Source organism: Sceloporus undulatus, chromosome 2 (genome assembly GCF_019175285.1).
Source record: "Sceloporus undulatus isolate JIND9_A2432 ecotype Alabama chromosome 2, SceUnd_v1.1, whole genome shotgun sequence".
Classification (NCBI taxonomy): domain Eukaryota; kingdom Metazoa; phylum Chordata; class Lepidosauria; order Squamata; family Phrynosomatidae; genus Sceloporus; species Sceloporus undulatus.
In genome coordinates this window covers 40,227,434-40,253,381 of record NC_056523.1, presented here as the reverse complement: position 1 = coordinate 40,253,381, position 25,948 = coordinate 40,227,434, and the positions used below count along the sequence as shown (strand labels likewise).

Here is a 25,948-nt window from a genome sequence, read left to right as displayed (position 1 = left end):
TTTACTAGCCCATATATGAAGGCAACGCTTATTGTAGTTTCCAATGTTGTATATTTACAAAAGTATGCCAAAATTGTTCTTGTAAATGCATAAATTCTCTTTACGGCTTGCTAAAACAAATTCCTCTGTCTTGGGGCAAGGTGTGTGTGTGTGTGTGTGTGTGTGTGTGTACAACATCTCATTTAGCATGTGAAGATGAACTAGCTCATCATTTAGATCCTCAGTAAAAACTCACCAAGAACATCAATATTTGCTGTGGCAAGGATGGTGCCATGCTTGTTGGTAGCCTCACACTGGTACACTGCAGTGTCCTTCAGCTCCAGATCAGAGATACTGGCCTCCCTTGTTGTAAAAACAGCTCTGCTGGTTTTTGTTTCTATATACATCAAAAACACAGGAAAATGTTGTCATTATTTACATGACACATTTGATGTTAGTATATTATTAACTGTTTATATGTATAGCCTCCCGTTCATCAAAATTACTGTCCATGTGAGCTAATAATAAAGCCTTAGAGAAATCATTTTCAAGGATCCTTCAAATAGCCCAATCCAAGTCATACAGCAGTTTAGAAGTCATAAACAGCACTTCACATTCTGCCTGGAAATGAACTCCAACGATGGTGCTGCAACAAGAAAACCATGTGCTCTTATAACATCTTAGTCTGACCACAGCATTTTGTAATAGGTGAAACTTCCCAATTTTTTTATAATGCTAGCCCAGTTTAGAGCACATTACATGAACCCAAGCTTGAAATCCAATTCATACTGTAGAACCTTAAAGTCCAGATATTATTTCTCTCTGAATATGCACATTTATTGATTTTCCTCAGTTCTTTGCATGGTATATAGTAAAGAATATTCCACCCCATAAATAAAAAGATAAATTTTACATACTCTTTCTTACAAATTAATGCTTGAATTTTGATAATGTTAATTTAAACAACAGTAAAAGTATAGATATGTTTTACTGATTGGTTATTGTTTTGATTAAAATAAATATCCCAATCATTAGAAAAGAATACAAACATATTTAGAAAAACTAAATGCTAAAAAGAGCAGGAATGAGTAGCACATAATAGCAAATAATCATAACTCTTCTATTCTTGGTATGAAATATTTTTGTTGACTGAACATAATTGAATCATTTTAGGGGGAAAGTTGAAAAAATGATCCTTCCACTGCTGCTTTTTTATATGTGTGTATAGGTATTTGATACTGCTATACATTATAGATTATGGCTGCATTCTGTGCTTACCTGGCAAATGAACACCATTCTTTTTCCACTTGATGGTTGGCTCAGGATAGCCAATAGCTTGACACAACAGTACAAAACTTCCACCAATACTATAAACTCCACTTTCTGGTTTTACTACCCATGTGGGTGGCTCTGTGGAGAAAGAAAATAATAACATGTCAGTCATTGCTATGAATCAATTACTGCAGTGATTCTCAACCTTTGGTGTGTCTGAGTTTTTGCCTCCAGCTGTCAGAATCTCTACATACTGGTCATCTGGCTGGTGTTTCTGCACACTGAAATTTAAAATTTCTGGAGGACCAAAGGCTGGGATCCATTGAATTAAGAGACGTATGATCATCACCATCATCCCCAACACTTTATTACTGATATAAAACATATAGAATATTATGCTTTTATTTCCTTTTTTTCTTGCCAACCAAGTAGGTATGAGGACAAAATGACAGTTTCACTTTATCCTGCATTTAGGTCAATCACTGCCTTTCATATAAATATTACAGATAAGAAGGATCTCAAAAAAGGAAGTGACTTCCCACTTTTGTCCTGTGATTCATAGCCAGAGTTTTGCTCTGTAGGCCTTGGTAGAAGAATCTGCCCACATTCAAAGTTTTAAAACATCATTTATTTCCTTTCATTATTGCGAAAATTTGCTGAACTACAGGGGCTATTATTTTAAAACCCAAACCTAAAATGCAATTCCCACCCATCACTGATACATGCAATATGGTTCAAATTGCATGGTACCTGATGGCTCTACAGTAGAAGCCACACTGTAAACTGATTTAGACTTTAAAAAAAAACACTTAATACTGAATTCATTATAAAAATCTCCCACCGAATTTATTACCTGTGCCTGAATATGAACAGACACTCATTTTTTCTCTCTCTTCTGAGTTTAGTTGAAATATAAGAGGTCTGGCATTTGTATAGAAGAATCAACATAGGGAAAGTGTGACATCCCCCCCCCCCACAGATATATGTCACAGACACTTCCATATACATATCCCCCCAACAGTCCTAATTTGGCAGGGACAGCCCGAGTCAATAATCCATCCTCCTCCTTTGAAGTTACTTTAATTTTTCAAAGTACAAAACTAGTTTCCTCTCATTGAACTCAATGCGGGGAGAATAGAGGAGGATGCAGTTTCTTTTCCTTCCTATTAAGCTCAGGTAAAAGCAAACTACTGCAGCGACTCCTAACTTGTGTGTTCTTATCCATTAATAACCTTTGCCATCCTGACCACACTCAAATGTTTCGTAGCCACATGTGTCCTGGTTTTCAACTGTAAAATGTAGGAGCATATTAGTATAGTTTGTAAGAAAAATAAGAAGTGGAGAGATTACACAGTAGTATGGAAGGATGAAATGTGATTCAACAAGAACAGCTTAAGAGTTACAGAAGTGTATAAAGTTCCTAAGATTTTTTAGAAGCAGATATTAAGCAGCAGAGGATTCGACAGCAAAGAAATCCAGAGCAATGAGCAATGAGCCAGCGTCTAACAGCTCAGAGGCCTAATCAGAAGGTTAGATTGAGAAAAGGGCAAGAATCAAATAAAGGAAAATGAAGACAGAGACTGGAGTAAGAACTACAAAGATCCTTAAATCAAGGATCCTTGTAATCAAGAAACAGAAAAGACAGCACCGGGGGGGTGGGGGGGGGGAGAAGATCTCATACAATCAGTACTAAAAGAAATCTTGGTTCTGTTTGAAAAGTATTTTTAAAAGCATATAGAAATGTGCATGAAGAAGTGAACATCTAGAAAAGCTTATGCTGGATGCTATTTTATTCTGCATTAATAGAAGCGTAGTTTTCAAGTCCTGGGAAGGAATCAAGGAATCATTCACTTATATTCAGTACCAGTCAGGCTTCACCTGGACTACTGTGTTCAGTTCTGGGCACCTAATTTTAAGGACATAGACAAGGATGGAGAACAAAAAGTATCAGGAAAGATTGGAGGAGGTGGGCTTGTTCAGCTTGATGAAGAAAAGACTGAATGGTGATTGTCCTGGCCTGTTTTCTGCTGACCCAAGGGTTTGACTAATGGTTTGAAGCTAAAGGATATACATTTCAATTGAAGGAACTTCTTGATAATAAGAACAATTTGCCAATGGAACCAATTCCTAGAGAGGTGGAAGGGACTCTTCTCTGTACATCTCCGAAGAGAGACTGGAGAACTAACAGTTGAGGATGCTTTAAGTAGAAATCCTGCACTGAGCAGAGACCCCTGAAGCCCCTTCTAACTTGGTCATTCTAGGATTCTATAAATTAGTAGTAGGATTCTTCAGTACTCCTGTTACAAAAAGATTAACATGGCTATCTTTTTAAAAACGGATACATTCACTGATGCTTTTAGTCCATTTCAACAGCAGATGGCACTCTCTGGTAACAACTGTAGAGGGAAGGAAAGTGGAAATGTGGAGCTTTATGCAAAGAGTTGTTTTGCTGTTTATTTTTCACCTTTGGTTTTATGTCAAACAGGAGAAACATATAAGAAATCATGTAACCTGCTACCAAGAGCTCCTTTCATTACATTTTCAGTTACAATGGCATGACTAAAAAGTACTGCTGATATTTGTCAAGCTTTCTAATATTAGCTGGCCTTTTCTGAATTCAGGCTTCTTCTTCTTCTTCTTCTTTAAATTAAAACAGTCATCGAAAGGGAATCATATTTCAAAGGAAGACCCACTTCTGCTTCAATGTTGTTGAGATAAGATATAAGTGGGGACCATCGTTCTTCAAAAGGCAGAGGAAGATTCCACCCCCGCAACCTTCTAGATTGATCATTGAGCTTTTCCAAAAAGCAAAAATTCCAAAATCGGGACCACCACTCAGTCATATTGGCTTTTCCAGTTTTCCAAGCCCTGGCAATTTCAATCCTGGCCAATGCCAACAAATATGTAATAATATCTTTATTGTGTAATGTCTTGTTTTCATTAATAAACACCGAAAGCAATAAAAGTTCTGGAGAAGGGACAATTTTTTGATCAGTGACTACATGTGCAGGAAGGTACCTCTATTACTACACCCTCTCCAACAGCACGAGGTGAGGTTCTTAGTAATGTGGGCAAGTTGTAGTGGTGTGAGATACCATCTATGCTCAACTTTAAGAGTGGTTTATTTCAGGGCTATAGAGTTAGGTTTATATGGGGGAGTGTTCCAGATTTTAAGCCACTCTGTGAATTTAGGCTTCTAAGATTAAAATATGCCAGAATGGCTATAATAACTGTACACACAATGAACTTGATTTTGAGGGAAGCATGGTCAGTTTCTGAAACAACTTGCATTTTCCAGAAAACTGTGATTATAAATGCTGTTTGGCTGCAATCTAAAAATGAAACATAATTTTGAGGTGCCTGCCTCCCTGTCCTTCACAAAATGCATTAGTCTTAATAATCTCACTAAAACCACATGAGTTGGTGAAGGTTACACAAATGTGATGGTAAAGTAAAATTACTGGTAAGCATGGACACCAGGATGGTAGCTGCTGGGGAGGTTAAAACATGTAACACCTAAATAAGAAGCCTGACTCCCCCAAAAACTTCCTTCAGTTTCCAAATTTCTGACATTGCAATAACTTAAAACTTCAGTTGTAAAATTAGAAATATGGTTTAGTTATTCATAGAAAAGGAACAGGCAAGTTGTACATGTGAACTATTTCCAATATCTTGGAAATTTTTACAATGCTAGAAATTAGACAACTAGCCATCTAGCATGTGGTGTTGCTCTCTTACTACTGCCTTCCACCTCTCCCAGAATCATTGTCTTTTCAGATGACTCATTTTTTTTTCTCATAATGTGGCCAAAATATGAAAACTTCAACTTAGTCCCCTTGGCTTCCAGGGAAAATTTGGGCTTAATCTCTTCTAGGACCCAGCTTTTTTTTTCTTTTCTTTTTTCTTTTTCTTTTGGATGTTCACAGTATCATCAGCACGCTTCTTCAGCACCACATATCCATAAATGGTGATGGAAAATACAATGGTTTGAACAATCTTCACAACAGTGGCATCACTAGGGTTGGCGTCACTCAGTGTGGTGACTCATGGTATCACCCCCATCCCTTGACCTCCTCCCATACCACACCATACAGAATCCTTAGTAATATATTTTGTACTAATGTTACTTGTAAATTGTAATTCTAATACATCACTGAATATAATGGTAATAGTTGTGACATAAACAACTAGCAAAATTAAAGTTTCACCTTTAATTTTACTGTCATATGCACAGCCTAAATGTATTTGCATATACATAATTTTGTGTGGTTAAAATAGAAATTTGGTAAAATGCAATGATTTTAAAGAAAAAAATAAAAGATTTTTAAAATTAAAAATGTATTTTTTTAAAAAAATTAAATTAAAATTTTACAGTTAAAATTTAAAAGAAACCTGGAGCTGCTCCTTTCTCTTCCCACTGAGTCTTATTCCACTCACACCATCTCTTCAGTATTTTAAAAAGACACTGGCAAATGCCACATCCCATTTCTGCCCAAAAGCAGATGTTCGAGGAGCAGTGGCGTCACACCCCTTTTAGGGTGTCACCTGCTGCAGTGTGCACCCCTGCTCTCCCTAGTGATGCCATTGCTTCAGAGTTATGTCTTTGCACTTTGTGATCTTGTCCAGTTCTTTCATAGCTGTCCTACCCAATCCTAGTCTTCCTCTGATTTCTTGACACCAGTTACCTTCCTGATCAATATTTGAAGCAACATATGGGAACTTTTTGCTACCTAACATTAAAGGATTCAACAACAACAACAACAACAACAACAACACTCCTCTGCCCTACAGAGATGGTCAGGATTTTTTCATAACTATAGAAACTCTTCCTGAAGTGTCAAAATATTCCCAGTGGAACTTTTGGCACACAACTACTAAAAGGAGAGCAAATCCACAATGAATATGGTAAGGAGCAATACATTTCAACAATAGATAAGCAAATTGTAGTTAATCATTTGGAAGAATCTGTTGAAAAAATAGCATAGTCAGTAAGTAGCCTAAGGTGGCCCTGGAATCCCATTCCTTAAATGTTTTCAAAGAACTTTGGCATCCTTTTAAGTGGACAATCTCCTAACTTTGGCCTTCTGGCAGATATAGGATTAGAAGGTTGCCTATTGGCACACTGCACATCGACTTGCAGGATGTCTAAACTCTGTGGCAGAAGGCAGCTATTCCTTCTATGAAATAGCACATTAAAAAATATTCTGGGAACCTAACCAACATGTTTTTTCTGTGCTTTTGGGTTGGTTGGTGTTTTACAACCACAGGGGGGAAATGGCATGAAAAGATTGTTTTCAAAAAGGACTTCCAAGACTACATAGTTCTAAATCTCTAGCTTTATTTTCAGCTCAAGGGGCATTAAGACATAAGAGGATTAGTCCTGAAGACTGTGAGAGCTCTTCTGGTGGACCAGACAATTCCTGTTAGCCATTACCATGTCTCCTGTATCTTCATAATGCCCCAGCACAGTTGGGGTTATAATACCCACAACACACAATCATATTGATTTCAATGGAACAAATAACATTAAACCCAAAACACCCCAATTTAATGCATGTGGGGATTTCTCTCCTGGACTACTTAGCTTTACAAACTTCCCACACAGTTTTGTCAGAGAATTATCTGTCACAGTTCAGGTAAATTATAGGAAACATCTGCTTGAGAAAAACAATTCATTAATATGGCTGTTTTACATATTTTGTTTGCTCATTAACCCCAATGATATTTTAGCTGCACACAAAAAGATAGAAAGCTGTTATGTCTCTTTGCTTAGTTGTTATTCCTTGCGGAATGAAAGCTAGATCCTGAGTTTGACTCTCCATCAAGTATGAAGAAGTCTTATCAGATGCAGCATAAATGTAAAAAAAAGGTACCTATATCAGCTGATGTTGGACATCTAGATAACTCTACATCAGGGCCAGAGAACCTATGACCCTCCTGTGTTGAACTAATACTGTTTCCAACATCTCTTACCACTGGTCATGCTGGCTAAGACTGATGAGAATTAGAGTCCAACCACATCTGGAAGCCCACAGGTTTCCCATAATATCCAGAACTCTAAAAAACATGAACATTTCAGAATTCTATGCATAACATTTTAGTAATGGTGTCCACAAAGAAACTGTACCATTAATAAAGTCTATGTATGGGCACTCTTAATTGGTTTGGAAAATAGCATACCACTCATTGTGATGTGAACATAATAGCTATGTATATAATAGGAGCACGTTTTTATAGATTTTGTTAAAACAAGTCACAACATAATTTCAGAGTGCAGGCACTCTCCCCGTATGAAGCTGCTTTCCCACAGAGATATAAACAATAGTCAGAGAATAAAGCAGCTCTACTCTGACCTAAACTAAATCTCTAGTCAAATTATATCAGTCTTGCATGTTCAGATTAAGCCAGAAATCAAAAGCTATCATGGATTTTCTTTTGGAGGTGTGTTCCTGCAACATCAGAGTGCTTTACCTTTTAGAGAGCTATATACAGTAGGAGGGATGGGACAAAATATGGCCTTCAGGCTACATGGTGCCTTTGAACCCCACTTGTGTGGCTCTCTCACCATTGTATTTCTTATCAAGTGTGTTGCTCTTCTTGCAATGAGTGCCCCAACGTCCAAAGTGCTACTATTTTCTCTATCGCCTACAAACACAACTTCCCAAAACTGCTGCTGCTGTGCTTCTCTCACAACAAACACCCCTCCCATAAAAAAAAATTCCTAAGCTAGTAATTGTTCTGACAGAAAGCTGTGATTCACTCTGTTTTGCAATCTCACAGATGTCTAGTGTGTGCAAGCACATTTTCTCTGCCAACATAGTTGCCTTACATTCAGTTGTAACCTTTCCGGCACTTCTGTTCCAAATGAATTTAAGTGCTGACTGGGCCAGCCAAAGAAATCAGTAGTAGCAGAACACATTGTAAGCTATCCTGAGCATAAAATGCGATTTTAAAAAAATATAATTCTGGACCATGCCAACAATTTTCTGGTCAGGATGCACAGGGAAGCCACTGAAATCCACAAACAACTGGACAACTTCAACAGGAAACTAGAAACCCTTAAAGTAAACAAGGTCTGGCTACTAGTCCATAAAAACACCAAAATCAAAGCTCAAAACATGCAAATTATCACCCAGGGTCAGGAGATTTCCCAGCAGAACAATGGATCAGTAATTGAATAGGCATCCTGAGGCCTTGTCATTCAACACAGACCAACACACAGATTAAGATGTAAATCCCTTCCAACCAAAAGTCACACAGTATATACAATATATACCCCACTCACTTCCATGCCAGATTTCTCTGAAGATGCCAGCCAAAGATGCTGGTGAAACATCAGGAAAAAATTATTCTAGAACATGGCCGCATAGCCCTAAAAACCCACGAAAAACAATGGATGCTGGCTGTGAAAGCCTTTGACTTCACAGAGTTTTCTTTCTTTGTTTGTTAGTCATGTTGATGTAGTAGGATTGGGTTGTTTCCGGGCACAGTACAAGGTGTTGGTTATAACCTTTAAAGCCCTATATGGCTTGGGTCCAACCTATTTGAGGGATCGCCTGCTTCCATATAATCCGCCCCACACCCTCAGGTCCTCTGGGAGGAATCTACTGCAGCCTTTAAAAACCAGACTAACTGCTACCTCCCAGAGGGCCTTCTCTGCAATTGCTCCTAAATTATGGAACGGTCTGCCAGACGAGATCCATCAAATTGCCAGCTTAGACAGCTTTAAAAAAGCCGTCAAGACGGATCTCTTCTGGCAGGCCTTTCCTGAATAAAAGTGCCCGGCCACAGAATGATTGCCCCCCACATCATGTATTAGCCCACCACTCTGTCCTCGTATATTTGTGTGTGTGTAATAGATATTTTAATTGTACATTTTTAAGGGGGGGAATTTGGGACATAATTTTGTAAATGTGGATTTTAATATGTTGTGAGCTGCTTTGATTGTCTTGTAACAAAAAAGTGGGATATAAATAAAAGTTTTATTATTTATTTATTTATTGTTTTTGTTGTTTTAATAAAGCATTCGGGAAAATCTCCCCATGCTGAAAACTGCTACAGTTACCTACAAATTTGGTTTTCCAATGAATACTTGATTTATGTTGTTCCCTCATTTTTCTTCCTATATATACTTCCTAGGCCAAAGAAATCAACAGATCAGACTATCTTTCCTGCAATTTATTTGGTGAAGCTTATCTTTATTCTCTTTAGGCTTCTCAGAAATTACTAAATTGGGTGCTTACATAGCTGGATTGGCAGCTCTCTGCTACAGGAATGGAAACAAGGAAAGTATTTTCCCCCTATTTTCAGGAAACTGGAAAACAATTGAAAAATTATTTTCTGAATGCTAGGCATGTTGACTAGGGGATGTTTTTTCTCTCTATTAAGAGTGTGTATCAAGACTAGAATCCTCTGCAGTCCAGCATCCTCTTGCCACAGGGGCCAATCAGGTACCAATGGGAAAATCTCTTCATCTGATGTTCCCCAGCAACTGGTGTTTGGAAGCACATTGCCTCTAGTCTTTAAAGACCTGTGGAGAAGGTTTTTAATGTGATGAAATACCCATGGAGATATTTAATGTCCTCTGGCTAGTCTTTCTCAATTCGCCTTCTCAGATGTGTGGGACATATGAAAGAAAAGCTTTCAGATTTTGTCTCCCATACAATGATCAGTGACGCCTATTCGTCTTTTTTAAAAGTGAAACCATATAAAGTCAATGCAATTTTCTCTGACAACTTCTTTTTCAGACACACACACAGGTAGGCAGATACAGAAAGGATATTTAACCCTTTCCTTGCCAGACATTTACCATTGACAAATCCACTTTCCTCAAGCTGCTTTTCTCAACACCAGACAAAGGATAACAAGAATGATATAATTTCTCTGGGGAGATGATTTCATAAGAAAGATAGCCAGCAGGGAAAGTGGTAGAGGGTTTTCAATTATTTCATGGGGAGTAACTGACAAAATCACCACTGATTGTTCCTTATCTAACAAACCCCTATGAAATTCATAGGGTTACTATAAGTCGACAGGCAACTTGAAGGTACACACATACACTTCTGAATACAGCCTTATTTAAACACACAGCCACATACACAGAGAGAAAAAGAGATAGAGAATTTGGTTGACTATATGTGAGGGGAAATGCTTGTGACAACATCTGTGTGGAAAAGGGAAGGAAAATTTGAAAGTCCGCTGAGTCACACTCTATCTGTAAACCCAATTCATTATGCTTCTTCAGCTCAGCAGTTGCTGTTCTTAGAAACTACAGGATCCATATGTGAGAGCCCCAGAAGCATGAGCTCCTGTAAGAAATATTTTGTTTTTCACATGCAGACATGACAGAGACAGTCTGAATGTCAGTGTACGTTCTTTCCCATTATCAACAGTAAAGAGAGCAGACAGGGTGCAAACACTGGTGAGCTTCCTGAATAGTCTGTCATCTCTGGGTTTAATTTATATTTCACCTACAGCCAAGCTCTTAAGGAAGAGAGCAAGAGTGGTATGACCTGGTTGTAACTTGACTGTAACTCCAATGGAATCAATTATAGCTGGTGAGGTCAGCGAAACTAAGGCCCGTTACAAACGGGCATAAAAGTATATCCTGGGGATGTACTAGGGTTAGAAAGGGGCATCACTTCCTGACGCCCCTAACCCTAGTACGGACCCAGTCCGTACAAAATGGCGGTGCCTGTTCCACACAGCGGCTGCCATTACGACGTCACGAATGCACCGCCTCAAAACGAGGTGACACACGCCGTGCGAGGGAGCTCCGAAATGGAGCTCCTTCTGGGGTTTGCGTCACTGACGCAGCCTTTAGATGGCTGTGCCAGGAATGCAAGGGAGAAAGGGCCCGAGTGGCCCCTTTCTCCTCCTCCCTGCCGCCATCGGACACCCCTTTCCAGGTCGCAGGGAAGTGGCCTTTTGCTGCTTCCCCACGGCCTGGAAAGCGGCGGATCAGGGCCTCTGAGCCTGCCGTTGTGGCAGTTGAGGCCCCAATACAGCGAGGAAAGGGCCGCTTACAGGTCGCCCCAAACGGGCGGTCTGTAACGCGCCTATGTTCACATAGTCCAAATGAGCATCAGCCATTAGCGTGTGATGGAGTGGGAATGATGATGTTGGCTTATGATTAATGACAGTGACACATTACTGATTAGAAAATCAAGAGAAAGAAAGAAGTTGGGCATGTTCACTGCCCAACTTCCTGTACGTGGTGAGACTTCTGAAAATGAGCAGGATTCTGTCAGCTGCGCAAATCATATTAACAGATTTCACTGCTCAAAAAAACAATTAACACGGCTGTGTTTTTGCATCATGCATGCATGCATGTGTTGTGGACTCATTTTCATCTCTGTATCTTAATGAAAAGAGGCCATAATTTAGCCACCATAATTCTATAGGGCTTATTTGCTCTGTCTTTCTTGGCATCTGATTGTTTCATAGCTTCTGCAGTTCCTTTGAAGGCTACAGGGTTTTTATTTATTTATTTATTTTAAAAAAAGACTCCTCAGCCAGATTGTTAAGATATTCATTGATGGCAGAGACATTCCCAGCCATCTGGAATGATTTCTAAAAGTCAGCAAATTGTAGGACTGAAGCCATTTTATAATCCACAAAAATCTCCCTCCTTCTCCATCTCCCTATATACCCAGCCACCTTTTCTGGATGAGCAATGCTGTGTATCAATCAAATAGAAAAGTCTAGTAATCTCAGTGTTCATTTGGTAAAAAGAAAACAACAACAACAGTGGCCCATCAATGTAAAAGGTAACAAGAAATTGAAATATAAATATTTGAAATGCTTGCTTCCTCTCTAGATTCCCTCTGATGCCAGGGAGATGAGAAGAGAGCGATAAATAATAAATTCAAGCAAGAGACAGATGTGTGCACTTTAATGCTGCCTGTGCTCATTCTCCTCAGCAACATGGACAGTTTTATTATTTTATGTTACCGTTAAGCACAGAGAATAAAAATTTGAATGTAACTGAATTCAGTCATTCCTGAATCATTTGTAGTCAAGATGAGAGAAGGAGGTGTATGCTATCCTCAATTCCTCTGTCATCACTTCTGTCCTTACACCTATGCATGGAGGCTGGTGGTTCTGAAACAGATTGCTCTCTATATGAGCTGGAGAACTATATTAATGAACAATCGCTATGGCCAATAGAAGCTCTCTGCTACAGACTCTTCCACCGGACTGGAACTGGAACAGAACAAAACATGCAAAGTGGGAGGGGGACTAAATCACACAGACACTGTGATAATAGGTTAGTTACCTGTCTAGAGGTATACCTTTCTTTGTAGAAAGAGAAAAGTATGCATGTATAGTAAGCAAAGTGAGGTTCACATAAACCTTCTTGTATATTAAAAACATATATGAGGTTCTTTCAAAATTGCTCAGCTATCACGCATTAGCTGTATCATTTTGTATGGCAACTATAATACAGATAGAGCTCCTTTACAGTGATACAGTAGTAAATTTTGCTGCATAGGCACTCAGCATGACAGTCCATGCCACCATGCCCCTTAAGAACAGCCTCCAAAATGCTGGAAGCTGATAGTTCCAGCAGTTTCCATTTTCACCAGGAACAGTGAAACTATTGGGATTCAATTATTTTGTAAAACTATCGAGTCTCAATTATCCATACAAGATGGAACTAAGGATAACTCGCAATGATATACTGCTGTTAGGAAGATTCTGCCTTCTACTTCTACTTCTTCAGCTGCTAGGGCTGTAACTAATCTAAGAGGATTATCACACAGGATAAGAAACGGGAGAGAAACGGAATGCTCCTGTCATGATCATGAGATTGCCTGAAGATTTTCACATGACATCATGCATACACCATACTTTATTCCCATGAATAAAGTAGAATGCTCCTGTAATATCTTATTAAAGCTAAACTCCCATTGATAGTTTGCCCATAGTTTGCCCATGAAGTGCAATCATGAAAGTGCAGAAGTCAATAACATTTCATTTGTGCTATTGTGGAGCAATCTGGGACCTTTTCCCAGAGTGCAATTCAGTACAGGCAATTCGTTCTCATTGCTAAGATTGTTTTTGGAAGTAGTGATCTCTTATTTTGAGGTTTAGAATACAATTTTGTTTCAACTGGATAAAAATAAAAATTGATTTATTTATAGCCCACCCAATCACAAGGAATCCGGGCGGGTTACAACAGTAAAAGTACATTAAAAATACAATAAAGTTCAAAATTAATCCCTTCCCAACCCCCCATTCCAATTCTAAAACTACAATATAAAATACTCACAATTTTAAAAACAGTAAAATACAACAGGATAAAAATTGGGGAAAATTGGGCAGAGAGACATGGATCACAGTCAAGTCATATTCATACTCATATTCAGGGAGAGGAAACTAGGTTGGGAACAAAATATGTCAATTTTGTTTTGTTTTGTTTGAGATGGAACCATGATTTGCATGCATGTGCACTAGTGGTAACACAGTGCATGCACAAAATGTTCAATAATGACATATTAACAATACAAGAATGGAGGTATGTGGAATGCAATTATATTTCTATACTGTATTTGTACTGTTAATATAGCGTGAATGCACAGTGTGTGAAAATATTGATTGCTATAGTGTTATTGTTTTGTTATTTGCTAATATTTCATTACAATTGCACAACTGTAATGAAATACTAATAGAATTGGCCTTTGTGCAATACTCTCCTGTGACAGAACGGTCTAAGGAAATAGCAGAAGGTTCCAGTGTGGCCTCTCTGAAAACCCAGGACTTGCATATGGAAAGAATCTTAATTGGTCAATGGTTCCTGTCACACTATACATATAAGTGACTACATGCACAGGGTCCATTCTCATGGTTTCCAGACATGGCAAATTAGGAAGTGCCATCAGAAAGTGTTTCAGTGTTGGTGGGCATACTTGGATTGAATGAGGAAGTTCATGTGAACCAATCTTTACTCAAATGATTATCTTGGAAGAAATACGGACATATAGAAGACAAATCTCATGCATCTTCTCCCTCATCTGCTGAGGGACATTTGCTCTTTGCTCTTATTCCAAATTTACACAGTTAGCCTAATGCATCATCTCCTTATTCATTTCAGGAGCAATGAGTAGGAAAGAAGTAAGTACAGTGCATTTATTTGCATTTCACTGTTTTCCCCTCTGCTGTTTCTTTCTTTTGTCTAGTCTTACTCCCACCTGCCCAGTAACTGTATTTTATGCTGAGGATGTCTCTGCTTTGTCCATATGTGGATATAGCCTCAACCTCTTCATAAGAGTTAGAAAACTTCCCAAGCTACAATTAAAATAACAATCCTAAATCACTTTATTCAACTTTTGGTTTAGAGAGAAAGCAATGAGCATTGATAATTCACTAAACCATAGACAATGTTCCTCGTTTCAGGTTTAGGTGGAAGCATTATAACTACTATACTCCTGGTTTCCAAAAGCAGCTATGAAATAGTTTGAACACTGCTCCTCTAATTATGCAATTTTGAAGAATATGTACATACAGAGTCCACAGATTAATAGTATTACTACAGCTAGGTTACATGACTGCAAGTCACTAAAGGCACAGCCCTCATAGTAGGGTGGCACAGCATGAGTTCACACTATCAGCTCAACTGTTTGGAAATATAACAGGCTATTCTTTTGTAAGTCTACCTCCCTCTGTTAGGTAATTTCTGGAGGTGATTAAAAAAAAAGATCCATGATGGCTACATAATCACACTGCAATATTTTTGGAGTGAATTTTAAGTAATGAAGCTGCAAAAATGCAGTGAATGAGTTCTCCCTTAAGTTTTTCTCCCTCATTTACTGAACTAATAAAAAACCATGTGCATGCATGTTTACTCAGTAGTGACCCACACTGAATTCAATTTTTTTTTAAACTAAATGTATTTTGGTTTATATCCTAGAAACATCTCTATAATGCATACTTAAGTTGGTTCAATTGTTAGCCGCATGGAACACTGGGGACAGTAAAAACTCAAACAATGAATTCTGAAGAGTTCTATGAGCTATATTTCTCATAATTCATTTGTAGGAAACTGTCACAAAAATGGAGATGACCTCAGGCTGCACATCTTAGTATTCATTTTTTATATTTATATCTCATGTTTTCATTAGTGATTGCAAGGGGTTTTCTTTCTCCCCACATTATCCTCACAACAAACAAACAAACCAAAAATATTGTGAGGTAAGTTGGACAGAGAGTAGCTTGATCATAGTCACTTAGTAAGTTTCATGAACCAGTGAGGAGTATAAGCTAAATCTTCCAGGGGCCATGCAGTAGTCGATTACAGTCTTTGGTCCTCCTGATGCTTTAGATTGAGAGGAGGGGGAGGAGCTAATTAAGCAGCAACACCAAACTTGTGAATAGTCAAACCTGCAAATATTAATGCTGTGAATGTGGAGGGCTGATGTAAATTCAGATACAGATAAAGATTCAGATATAAATATAGATTTCTGACATGGCTTTGCTCTTATTGGATAGACCTGGAAGTACAACAACGTTCAAGAACATAACTCAGAAGAGGATTTTTTTTTAATCTTCTACTTCATTCTTAATAATTGAACTAAACCCTGGAAATACTTACAGTAAAAAATAACTTTAAATCAACTCCACTTCAGGACAATTCATGTTAAAGGATTCAGCTTCTGATGTGAAGACAATAATATTACTGACTCAGAAGATGGAACAAAACAATCAGTTTTGTATAGATCTAAATCCAATTATTAGTCCCAAATAGACTACACTAGAATCAATGAGAACTTAGTAAATCTACACTTGTGTAATTTACCAATGGGTCTATTCTAGTTGTGACTAGCAACTGGATATAGGTCATGGGTTTAACATTTTATTATGTATGATTTTTTTTATTTATTTTTTTTTGGTATGGTGCAACTATTTGCATATTTGGACAAGAACTCTGAAAGGCCACCGTTTAAATTCCTGTTCAGTCATGAAAACCCAGTGAGTGATCTTGGGCAAGACACTGCCTCTTTCTCCATCTTAGAAGAAGACAGTGGAAACCTCCTCTGAATAAATCTGGCCATTAAAACCCTAGGATAGGATTGCTATAAGTCAGCATTGACCTGATGGCACACAACAACAACACAGGTGTATGTATGTCAGATACAGATAATCATCAATATCACCACAATACCTTCAACACCAACACTGAATTCATGTTTTGTTTCTCCCAAAGCATTCCTTGCGATACACTCATAAACCCCTGCATCATCGGCAGTGATTTGTTCTATCTTCAAAAGCTTCCCATAATTCTCAGTGATTCCTCTGTTAACTCTGCCTCCATCAATCCTTCTCCAGTTTAGATGTGGTGTTGGACTAGGGTGAGCGGGGGGAAAGAAGATAAAAGATTTATGTTAAAAACATTGTATTGTTGTCCTTTCTCTTGTAAAACATCTGGGCATTTATGCATTCCAGTGTTTATGCATTTATCTTTGTTTTATCATATTCTTGACACCAATAAATCACTTTTCTATATACACACAGCTATAACCGCACTTCTTTGTTAAGTCTCAGATGGGAACAATGCATTGCTTGGAATATGTGCTGCCTCTTTATTAAAGAACCCGACAAATGAGTAAAGGATATTTTATTGCCAAAAACAGATTAAGAAATGAACTGGAATGTGACAGAAAGATTGTGGCATGCACAGAGTTACAGATGCTTGTTTCAACCCATTCCATAATGGCTTTCATAACCATAAATGGGCTTAAAGATTTCACTCTGATGACACTAATCAATTCTGTGTCTGCCCAGCCAGAGCTAATTCTCTAGGCAACTGAATATAAAAGCGACTTTGTGTTTTGCAGAATTAATGGGACACTCTCATAACAACACAGACAGAAGTTCAGGGCAGGCTGCTAACTTAACATTCCCAGATGGCTTTCCTAATGCCAACACTGTACATGGTACACACAGACCAGAGTTGTGTCTGTTTACTCTTGTGTCCATCTGTTGAGATATCAATGTGCCAAGACCCAGGTTATTTTCAGCTCCAGGTTATTTATATTTGCTAAATTTATTATTGATTTCAGAATTATTACTGTTTCCCATGGGCAGAAAGTTTATAGGACAAATGGCATGTATTTGCATTAGGAAACTTCATCATCTGATTTTTTCTGAAAATTCAGCACATGAAAGTTCTCTTTTGGTACCTTCCTAAATTTCTTGAAGCCACTTCAAAATGGATAATACATGTACTGCTTTTTACTGTTTTGGCAATAACATCAACAACAACAATAGAAAACCTGGTGGTCTTGTTCCTATAACTTGGGGAGGGAACTGGGTCCAGTCATACTCTCCTTAGTTATGCAGAAAAATATATTCATAAGAATAAAAAGGGATACAAATGCTTACTGTCCTAAAATCCCCAACATTCCTATCAATGAAAAAAATTACAAATTACTACCTACATTTGCAAAGTAGAAATAATATTTCAATGTTCATGTTCATTGCACCTGAAATTCTTGGCCTGCATTTCTGATTACAGTCAACCATGGGTTCATTGATTTCAGTCAGACTAATAAACACACATTTGAGAAGGATTATAGGTTTCATGTTGCAATTGCTTAGAGACTGAATGAACATAATTGAATTACAGGTTAAGTATTCCTTATCCAAAATGTTTGTGTCCAGAAGTACTTTGGATTTGAGTTTTTTTAATTTTTTAATTTTATGCCTATATTTGCATATTAGAGAGGGAGAGAGAGGGAGAGAGAGAGAGAGAGAGAGAGAGAGAGAGAGAGAGGTCTTGCAGATAAGGCCCAATTTTAAATTCATTTATGTTTCATATACACCTTATACACAAGCCTGAAGAGACTTCTATACAATATTTTTAAATAATGTTGTGCATGAAACAAAAGTTGTGTTCATTGAATCATCAGAAAGCAAAGGTGTCTAAGGTTCAAAACAGATGGGCCAAAAAAAGCAGCTTCTGGCCACTTCGGGGGTGTGGTGTTCAGATGACAGGTGCTCCCAAAGTGGCCAGAAGCTACTCCGAGGCCATGCTAAGGCAGCAGGAGGTGGACTTTTTAGGACTGGGCCATGTGGTTAATCAAATCTCATGCTTTAGGGCATAAATTGATTGCCTGAGGGGGTTGTGATAGATTTTTATTTCCCACCAACTACATGATTACATGATTGACTCAGTGTCTTACAATTGTCTCTTCCTACTATATATAAACCAGTGGCTCTAATCCAGAGTGGCACAAACTCTGTTCCACTGTCAGCATTAAGAAATGACCAGGCCAAGTCTGAGGCCAAGCAATCCATTAGCAGAATGTCATGAGATCAGCCTAGAAAATGCCTGTCTGATTACTGACATGGAGTTTGCATTTATTCATGTGATGTCATAAAAAGCAGAAGTTTCCATGAGAAAAGTAAGCATGGGATAAATCTGCATTAACACTGATTTGTTTTCGGTTTTTTTTTTAATTTTAAAAATATTACATGGGAATCATCTTGCAATGCAATTTTTGCAATTAATATATTCTCAAAATGCATGCAGTAAGATTTTAGTCTGTCTCCAATGGTCAGTAAGACAGTTTGCAATACAGTACTGTTGGGACTTTAGTAAACAGGAAAGTTACTCTGGGGATAGGGGCAAATGTCTTCTTCAGTCCAATATCTCAGAAACTCATGAAAATGTTTTGGTTTTTGGAATATTTTGGTTTTCAGAATTCTGGATAAGGGCAACTCAACCTGTATTATTGTTTCTGAGCTCAGGTGTTATATAATCAACACCAAGGTAAGCATGATAGATTAATCTATAAGAAATTACCCCATGGTAAAATTGTAAGTGTTTGTTAGTTTTCTGGGGAACTGTCTTCATTGTAAATTTCTTTTAAATGAATTAAGTTTATTCATTAATTAATGTTAAGTTTTTCATGTTTTTAACTAAAAATGCAATACTGATTTTGAAAAGTAAAATGCTAACCAACAGCAGTGGAGATCAAATACACCCCAGTTGTAAAATTGGGGTAGACAAACTTGAGACGTTTGAAAATTTGTTTGACTGCAGTGTCTGTCAGACTTATAAAGCATAGCTCATGATGAGGGATAAAAGTACTTTAAATCTAAAACTAGATCACCACAAATTACTTATCTCAATATTTGCTTTCATCTGCCACCTATTCAGCCCTTATGTCCTCACCTGGAGCAAGTTGCTTCATCATACTGCATGGTAGCACTCAATCCTACTGTATGGTGAGTTCTTAGGAATATAAATACATGTGTACACATATAATTTTCCAGTTGCACCCTCTGCTTATCCATGCACAGCTTTGTAATGGAAGTTATGAAATAGGTATACTCACAGTCCTTCAGCAATGCACTCCAAAAACAGATCACTTCCTTTTATGACAGTCACTTCTGAATGGTGGCCAGAAGATTCAGGAATGACTAGTCTTGGTTTCCTTTCCTTGAATAAATTTGCTGCAAGGGGATAAAGAAAAAGGAATTTCAAAGGTATTGAAATAAGACTTCAGTTCTTTCTGATGTGATCTGTCATGATATAAAAAAATCTGCAACGAACTGTGAAGTCAAAGGCTTTCATGGCCGGCATCCATACTTTTTTGTGGGTTTTTCGGGCTATGTGGCCATATTCTAGAAGAGTTTCTTCATGACGTTTCTCTGAAGATGCCAGCCACAGTTGCTGGCGAAACATCAGGAAGAAACTCTTATAGAACATGACCACATCGCCCGAAAAACCCACAAAAAATGCAACAAACTGCTCACATATTTTCAGCTATGTACCTGGAATATAGACGCAGCCCATCCTCTTCTTCCCGGACCTTTCCTGACTCCCAATAGGCTCTCTGGAGCTTGTTGGGGGTCAGAGAAGGCATGGTGTCTCTTCCCCACAGACCATTTCCTGCCCCCAGCTGCCTCTCCAGAGTATGCTGTCTCTCCGGAGATAGCTAGAGGCTGGCAAGGTCCCTGGGGAGGAGCCACTGGCATGCGCCGGTCTCTCCTCCCCCCTATCCTTTCCCCAGCCTCTAGCTTTCTTGAAGAGGCAGCTGAAGATCGGGAGAGGGCTAGGAAGAGGAGCCAGATGCGCACACCTCTGGTTCCATCTCCCAAGTGCCATTTTCTGGCTTCCAGAGAGACAGCTGGAGGCCAAGAAAAGGCATGGAGGAGGAGGAATGGGCATACGCATGCCTGTTCCTCCTTCTCCCAGCCTGTGCCTGTTGAAATGGCATTGCATGCCATCCAGGGCATGCGTGCCGTAGGTTTGCCATCACGGACTTATGGGCATGTAGCAAAGTTCTCAACCTCTGGTTCTCCAGATGTTTTTAACTTCATCTCCCAGATTCCCTCTTCATTGGTCATGCTGACAAAGGCTTCTGGGTGCTGAAGCCCAAAACAGCTGGAGGATCAAAGGCTGAGAACATCCACTGGTGAAGGGTCTGGAAACCATGCCCTATGAGGAATGACTTAGGGAGCTGGGGATGTTTAGCTTGTAAAAGAGAAGGTTAAGAGGTGATATGATAGCTCTGTTTAAATACTTGAAGGGATAGCTTGTTTTCTGCTGCTCCAGAGACTAGGACCCGGAGCAATGGATGCAAGCTACAGGAAAAGAGATTCCACCTTAACATTAGGAGGAACTTCCTGACAGTAAGGGCTGTTCGACAGTGGAACACACTTCCTCAGCATGTAATGGAGTCTCCTTCCTTAGAGGTCTTTAAACAGAGGCTGAATGTCCATCTGTCGGAGATGCTTTGATTGAGAGTTCCTGCATGGCAGGGGGGTTGGACTGGATGGTCTTCGTGGTCTCTTCCAACTTTATGATTCTATGATCTAATGGATAAAGCTAAGAAAATCAATGCCAAAGATCTTTTAAAAATTCAAGCAGGTATAACTGTGTTCATACTAAAACTGGATATATGAGAAAGCAGAGGATGTTAGTGCTTCCAGGACAGATTATGCTCTTGCCTTTCACCAGGGGATGGTTCTTTTTTAAAATGAGAGTTACAGTACTTACATTGACCCGTGGATAAAAAGACCCAGAATTTTGGGGTCATTTTTTTGACTAAAATTTCTAAACTTATACATGAGTATATACAGTAAATCCAGCAAATCCTGTCTACTCCTTCAGAGGCCACAGCAGTTGCACTTGGGATGGAAGAAGGACTTTTCCTCAGCTGCTGGGCCTAGGCATGATGTATGCAAGAAGAATATAGGGATTAGAATCAGCATAGTGTAGTAGTTAGGGGATATATGGGCAATTCACTGCACTTGGGTGCTTTTGGTGTGGCCAACTGATCTCCAGGTTCCTTGCCCACTTTCCATGATGAACAGGAATAAGGAGATTGTTGTTTCCCTGCTAATCTTATAAGGGAGGAGTTGTTGTTTTGTGCCTTCAAGTCATTTCCAATTTATGTTCAGATGGAGTTTGTCTGAAAGAGTGTGACTTGCCCAAAGTCACCTAGTGGGTTTCCATGGTCAAGAAGAGGTTTGAACTCTGATTTCCTAGTGTCCTAGTCTAACACTGAAACATGGGTCACCTATCGCCAACACCTACGATTCCTTGAATGCTTTCATCAGCGCTGTTTACACACAATTTTAAATATACACTGGACTGACTATGTGACGAATGTTGCTGTCCTTGAGCAAGCAGGGATCACCAGCATTGAGGCCATGCTATTGAGGACGCAGCTGTGCTGGGCAGGACACGTTTCTAGGATGAAGGTCCATCACCTCCCAAAAATAGTATTCTATGGTGAACTCGTCACGGGTCAGCGTAAGAGGGGCACCCCAAAGAAGAGATACAAGGACTCCCTGAAACAACATCTCAGGCTTGGCCAAATTGATCACCAACAATGGTCTGCCCTGGCCTCGCATCAGGAGGCATGGAGACACACTATCCACGATGCTGCAGCTTTTTTCGAAAGCTCACGGCGAACGAGTCTTGAAGAGAAACGACAACGCAGAAAGAACCACAACCCAGAAACATCACCCAAGGAGACTTTCCATTGTGCTTTCTGCAACCGGACCTGTTTGTCCCAGATTGGCCTTTTTAGTCACCAACGCGCTTGTACAAAGCGCGGGATGAGCCCTTCCTGAATCTTCGTTTGTGAAGCAAAGCCAGAGAGAGTCTAACACTACACCATACTGGCTGACAGAGAACAGTAAAGATTTTAAAATATTCTCAACTTGATGAGAGAGTTTCTTAAAAGAAAAACTATTATGCAAAATGAGATTTTTCATAGTTTAAGGCCTAGTCGTAATTTTTTGTGTGAAGCACTTCTATGCAAATGATATATTTGTATACAAAATATTGTAGCATGTATACTAATTAAAATAATTTTCTCAAAAGCTTGACCTTTATGGTAACTCTTATTTCAACAGCAAAGAGACATTTTGGTGAAAACCATATTATAGGCATGATGGACTGAAATGCTCAAATAATGATAACTTACCCTTAGCAGCACTAGATGAACTGGAATCATTAGTATACTTTGCTGAAATAAACAAAAAAATGGACACCACATGGAAATATGAATGATGGTGAATTTTGTTTAAAAGATCTGATGGGAACAATCAAACTGCATAAAGATTTCAGATTATCCAGCTGCAAGGCCATTTGCAGGTTGGATATTCTGTCCATTCTGTCTCCAATAATGTTTGTCCTCCCCAGTGATGCACTCCTTTGCAAATGATTTTTGAAATTCCTGAGGGAGAGTGCCATTTGGATAAAAATGAAATGAAATAAGCCATTTTGTGTTCCCAAAATTATGATCACAGTATTATCTCAAAACAAACTGCAATATCATTATTAAACATAAACATGTAATCCATGGATGTGGCTCATGAACCACAAGGGGCCCATTCCTTATGTAATGTCAGCATGCATAGTGATAATGAACTGATGTACAAACAATGTCAACACACTTTTGGAAAATTTTTGTGAACCTGTGAAGTAAAGTTCAGTTGATCATGTAGAAATAGACCACTGTGGACAGGATTCCTCCTGAAATGCATTCAGGCTACTGCATTCAGTTATTCCCACCTCATCCTCACACTTGTCCACAATTTTATGAAGACATGTCATAGAGAATACTAGTCTCAATACACATAATTACAGCCACAATGATATTATGATTTCAGAAAAGTTTGAAAACTTTCAGAAAAGCCAGTTTGACACTGACATTTTGCTAGGCAGTCCTTGAATTTGTACTGATAGTTGTGTGTAGATAAGTCTGATATTTAAACTGCTCCTCAGTTATCTTTCACTGTGATTCACTATTCAAACCGACACTAAATTCATTCATACTCTACCTTATTTTTGTTTTGTGTAGTGATTATAATTTTGAACATGCTCATCCTACAATAATTTTAAGCCACATTCCATATTCTCAGATAGGTGAGTTTGCCTAAAACAAAATTTTGAAGCAAGACCATCTGTTTATGCAAAATGTCTAACAAAAGAACCATAGGCATGTTTACTTAGAAGTAACCCTTGTGAATTCAATGGGGTTTCCTCCCCAGTAACTGTTTCTAGGATTAAAGGTCAAGGAATTTTGAGTGGTTTTTTAAAAAGAAAATATATATTTAAAACAAAACAAAGCAAAACAAAACCAAAGCTCCCCATCCCCTCCCCATCTCTACAACTAGTCAAATACACACTGTGCACATTCCAGTTTGTGTTATTTAATTGCCCTGGTGGCACAGTGGTTAAATGCCTGTACTGCAGCCATTCACTCGAAACCACAAGGTTGCGAGTTCAAGACCAGCAAAAGGGCCCAAGCTCGACTCAGGCTTGCATCCTTCCGAGGTCGCTAAAATGAGTACCCAGACTGTTGGGGGCAAATTAGCTTACTTGCTAATTAGCTTACTTGCTGTTCACCACTATGATCTTTGGAATAGCGGTATATAAATAAAACAAATTATTATTATTATTATTATTATTATTATTATTATTATTATATGGATTCTCAATTTTCTTTCCATTTTCATTGTCTTGGCATACTTTAAGTGAAATCACAACCCATTATTTTTCATATCATCTGTTGTAAATATTTGTGTTATCCATGTTTGCTTTTCTGAATCGCAAAAGATTTGAGAAAAAGTATTGCAATGGTGAAATATACCTTTGTACTATATCACCATAAATAATGTGGACACATAAGATAGGGATTTATAGTCCCATAACTAGCTGAGGCTCATGGGGATCTTCTATCTGGCTCATTTCTATTATCTCCAATAGGTGATCAGATATAAAAACACAAAATTAAGGTGTTTTTCATATTCAGGAAAGCTGCTATACTGGAGCTTACCTTATCCTTCAGTAGGCATGCACAGAAATGCACTGTGTTGTTTCTCCTTGTGGAGAAAAATGTCTTGTTGTTGTTAACTGCTCTCTAGTCCACTGTGACCCATAACAACCCTATGAATGGGAAATCTCCAAGTCACCCTATCCTCACCTACCATGTTCAGCTCATGCAGATTCATGGCCATGGTTTCTTTAATTGAGTTTATTCACATTGAATTCATTCTTCCTCTTTTCATACTGCCATTTACCAAACATTATAGTCTTTTCTACTGAATCCTTTCATGATATGGCCAAAATGCAGCTTCCAGAGAGAATTCAGGTCTGATCTTCTCTAGGACCCATCCATTAGTCCTTTTAGTGGTCTATGGCATTCTCAGACCTCTTATCCAGCACCATATCTCACATGGGTTGATATTCTTCCTATCAGCTTTCTCATTGTCTAGCTCTCACAGCCATACATATAAATGGGAAATACAATCTTAACTTTATCTTGATACTTTCAGACCTTGTCTAGTTCCTTCATAGCTGCCCTTCCAAGTTCAAGTATACTTTTGATTTCTTGATTGCAGTCTTCACTCTGATTGATGATTGAACCAAACTATGGACAATCTTGAACTATTTCAACCTCTTCATCATATACCTTAAAATTATGTAGCTCATCTGTGGTCATTATTTTTGGTATTTTGTTTTCTTGTTGTTCAGCTGTAAACCTGCATTTGCATTCTTCGCTGCCTTGACTTGCTTCAATAATTTCTCCATATCTCTGATATTTTCTGTTACTATTATGGTGTCATCTGCATATCTTAGATTGCTGATGTTCCTTCCCCCAGTTTTCATGCCTCCTTCCTCTAACCCAATAGATTGGGTGATAATTGCCTGACCTGCTCTCTAAGTAGAAACCATTCTGTTTCTCTATATTCTGTCCTGACAGTAGCTCTTTAGATTGAGTACACATTACACATCAGGACTCTCCATTATTGTGGCACACCCATTTCTTTAAGATCAATTGATACTTTCTCATAATCTATACAATCAAATGCTTTCTTGTAGTCTATAAAGCACAGGCTAATCTTTTACTACGTACTCCTTAGTACGTTCCATTATCCAGTGTATGTTTGCTCTATGATCCCTAGTGTCTCTTCCTTTGCTGAATCCTGTTACATTAAAGCCCTAACTCCCAGCTGTGCAAACCCCTACTCACTAATGCACATTTTATTTTCCTACTTTCCAATTTTTTCTAGCTGTGCATTAGAATGGTGTCTGCTTTTAATAAATACCTGACTGTTCAGTGCTTCAGAATGTTAAAAAAAGCTTCAACATGGTAGTAAATGTTTTACAACAGCACTGCAGCTAGCAGGCAGTATAGCAGGACAGCCACTGCATCCTAGACAACCTGTG

At 38.5% G+C, this 25,948-nt stretch overlaps 1 protein-coding gene across 5 annotated transcripts in view; it reads right to left on the bottom strand.

The window, feature by feature from the left end:
• CHL1 (cell adhesion molecule L1 like) overlaps positions 1-25,948 on the bottom strand; it is a 313,645-nt gene that overhangs the window by 48,661 nt on the left and 239,036 nt on the right. For 4 of the 5 annotated variants that reach the window (XM_042452045.1, XM_042452044.1, XM_042452047.1 and 1 more), the window contains exons 8-12: positions 22,698-22,739; positions 19,593-19,710; positions 16,415-16,596; positions 1,258-1,389; positions 236-376 (exon numbers count right to left, since the gene is read on the bottom strand). In XM_042452045.1, the coding sequence (XP_042307979.1) occupies positions 236-376; positions 1,258-1,389; positions 16,415-16,596; positions 19,593-19,710; positions 22,698-22,739 (615 nt within the window). The remainder of the gene's footprint in view (positions 1-235; positions 377-1,257; positions 1,390-16,414; positions 16,597-19,592; positions 19,711-22,697; positions 22,740-25,948) is intronic. The other variant, XM_042452046.1, reaches the window with a different exon arrangement.